Raw genomic sequence first — 2,233 nt, forward strand, 5'->3', positions numbered from 1 at the left:
GGGGGGACCAGGGAGGATGATTCAACCACTCAACCACTAGATGACGCTGAAAACAACAAATCCTACACACTGTGCCTTCAAGCTTATTTTCTGTTTTCTTCCTATGGCACTTTGCATTGTTCTGCATTTTACCCTTGAATACAGTTATTTGTATCTGACACTCAGTCAGCTGGTCGAGGGTCATATTTCCGACTCTCTTCGATACGATCTTTGATCCATCGCCCTGGTGGCCTGTAAGCGTTCAAACTCGTGTCGGCTGTTTCTGTCAGGACTGAGATTTGCCAACGCCCTGCTCCCGCCACCTAGATCCTCCTCTTCCTCCTCCTCCTCCTCGTCCCGATTGAGGAAGGCCAGCTCGTTCTCATAGCAGAAGGTATTAGAATTGGGGACTAAGAACTTGTTYTCCACCATTTCCTTGGCACTGCAGCGTGGAGTGGATGGGACCTCATAGGTTTTGTGAAAGTGAGAATAATCCACCTTGTASAGGTTCTTCTCCTCGAACAGGACCGGCTCAAACCTGTGACCCCAAAGGATCTCAGAAGCCAGGTAGGAGCTGCGAGCCTGCGTGGTCATGGCGGTTGCTTCGACCATCCCTTCCAGGATGACGACGATCTCAAAGTCTGCGGACTCCAAGTCCTGTTTGCTGATCCCAAACAGAGGGCTCTCCTCATCTATCTCATGGAGAATTGTTATAGGTGAAACTAAGAAAATCCGGTCCAATCCTTTGTCAAACCCGACATTAATGTCTATCTGGTCCAGAGGAATATATTCCCCTTCATCAGTTATTCGAGGTTTGATGAGCTGTGCTCTGACGTGGGCCTCGACGATGTGACTTTTACGAAGATTCCCAACCCTCCACATGAGACACAGCTTTCCGTCCCGCATGGCGATGACAGCGTTGTGGCTAAACAAGAGTGTCTGTGCTCGCTTTTTAGGTCTCGCCATTTTAGCCATGATTGCGCCAATCATAAAACAATCGATGATACAGCCCACAATCGACTGAAAGACCACCATGAAGACCGCCACCGGGCACTCCTCAGTCACGCAGCGGTAGCCGTAACCTATAGTAGACTGTGTTTCAATGGAGAATAGAAAGGCAGCCACAAATCCATTGACCTGTAGGACGCAGGGAGTGAAGTTATCATCCCCAGCTGGGTTATCCAGATCTCCATGAAGCAAAGCAATGACCCAAAACGCCACCCCGAAGGCCAGCCAGGAGAGAACAAAGACAAGAGTGAAGACTACCAGCATCCATCGCCAGCGAATATCAACACACGTGGTGAAGATGTCAGCCATGTAACGCTGTGACTTGTCGTCCATGTTGGCGAACTGCACATTGCACTGGCCGTTCTTGGTCACGAAGCGGTTGCGGCACTTTCGGCGCGTGTGGATCTTGCCATTGCCAAAGCCGTTCATGCCATGCATGGTAGTGAGGCGGAGCCCCTCTTCCTCGGACGACACAATGCTGTAGCGGTTGATTCGTCCCACACTCATRCTCTTGACGTCCCCTCCAGCTGCAGAGCTCGAGGAGAAGGGCAGGCCTGGAGTCCAAGTCTGTGATCAAGGCCCCTCACAGCTTGATCCCTGGCAAAGCTGCATTTTAGTGCCTCATTTAGGCAGCAGGGCGGGAGATCTGTGAGTGAATCCAGTCCCTGTAGAGAGTGTCAGAAGAGAACATGTATGAGCGACATGATGGTCTGGTCACACACACACCACAAAAAATGACCCTTGAATATTTTAAACAAATGAGCATATGAGCATGCTTAAGATCATGCTTGATATTATTTTATTCCTACTCCATTTCGAACATGTTGAGATTATTATTGTCATAAAATATATGCATTTTGTATTTAATATGTGTAATATGTTTAAGTATGGTTATCTCTTTGTATGGTCATCATGTTCGAAATAAATTTGTTTGATTGATTGATTGATTGATTGATTGATTGATTGATTGATTGATTGATTGATTGATTTTCCAGATCTGGCCAAAACAATCTACTCATTTCACTGCATAAATCAATCATAAAAAAATAAGGCTTGAAAATGAAACATTTTTAAAGGAATGTTAGGAATTGAACTACTATCCACCATTCACGTCTTTTGCTGTTGACAAAGGTGGATTCTTGCTGTTCTAAAACAACTGACACAGCATTGCACAATTATTGTTATAAACATGGAATAAAATTAAATAAAATTATATTTGGTAGATTGTTTCTTTGTTGCAACAAAG

General features: G+C 45.7%; 1 protein-coding gene across 3 annotated transcripts in view; it reads right to left on the reverse strand.

Moving 5' to 3' along the window:
• Nucleotides 1-42: 42 nt before the first annotated feature.
• The window catches only part of kcnj12a (potassium inwardly rectifying channel subfamily J member 12a), a 29,482-nt gene continuing 27,291 nt past the window's right edge, over nucleotides 43-2,233 (reverse strand). For all 3 annotated transcript variants that reach the window (XM_014008132.1, XM_014008133.1, XM_014008131.1), the window contains exon 2: nucleotides 43-1,652. In XM_014008132.1, coding sequence (XP_013863586.1) covers nucleotides 181-1,494 — 1,314 coding nt within the window. In that variant the 5' untranslated portion in view covers nucleotides 1,495-1,652 and the 3' untranslated portion in view covers nucleotides 43-180. The remainder of the gene's footprint in view (nucleotides 1,653-2,233) is intronic.

The sequence above is a fragment of the Austrofundulus limnaeus genome, unplaced genomic scaffold (genome assembly GCF_001266775.1).
Source record: "Austrofundulus limnaeus strain Quisiro unplaced genomic scaffold, Austrofundulus_limnaeus-1.0 Scaffold48, whole genome shotgun sequence".
Taxonomy (NCBI): Eukaryota; Metazoa; Chordata; class Actinopteri; order Cyprinodontiformes; family Rivulidae; genus Austrofundulus; species Austrofundulus limnaeus.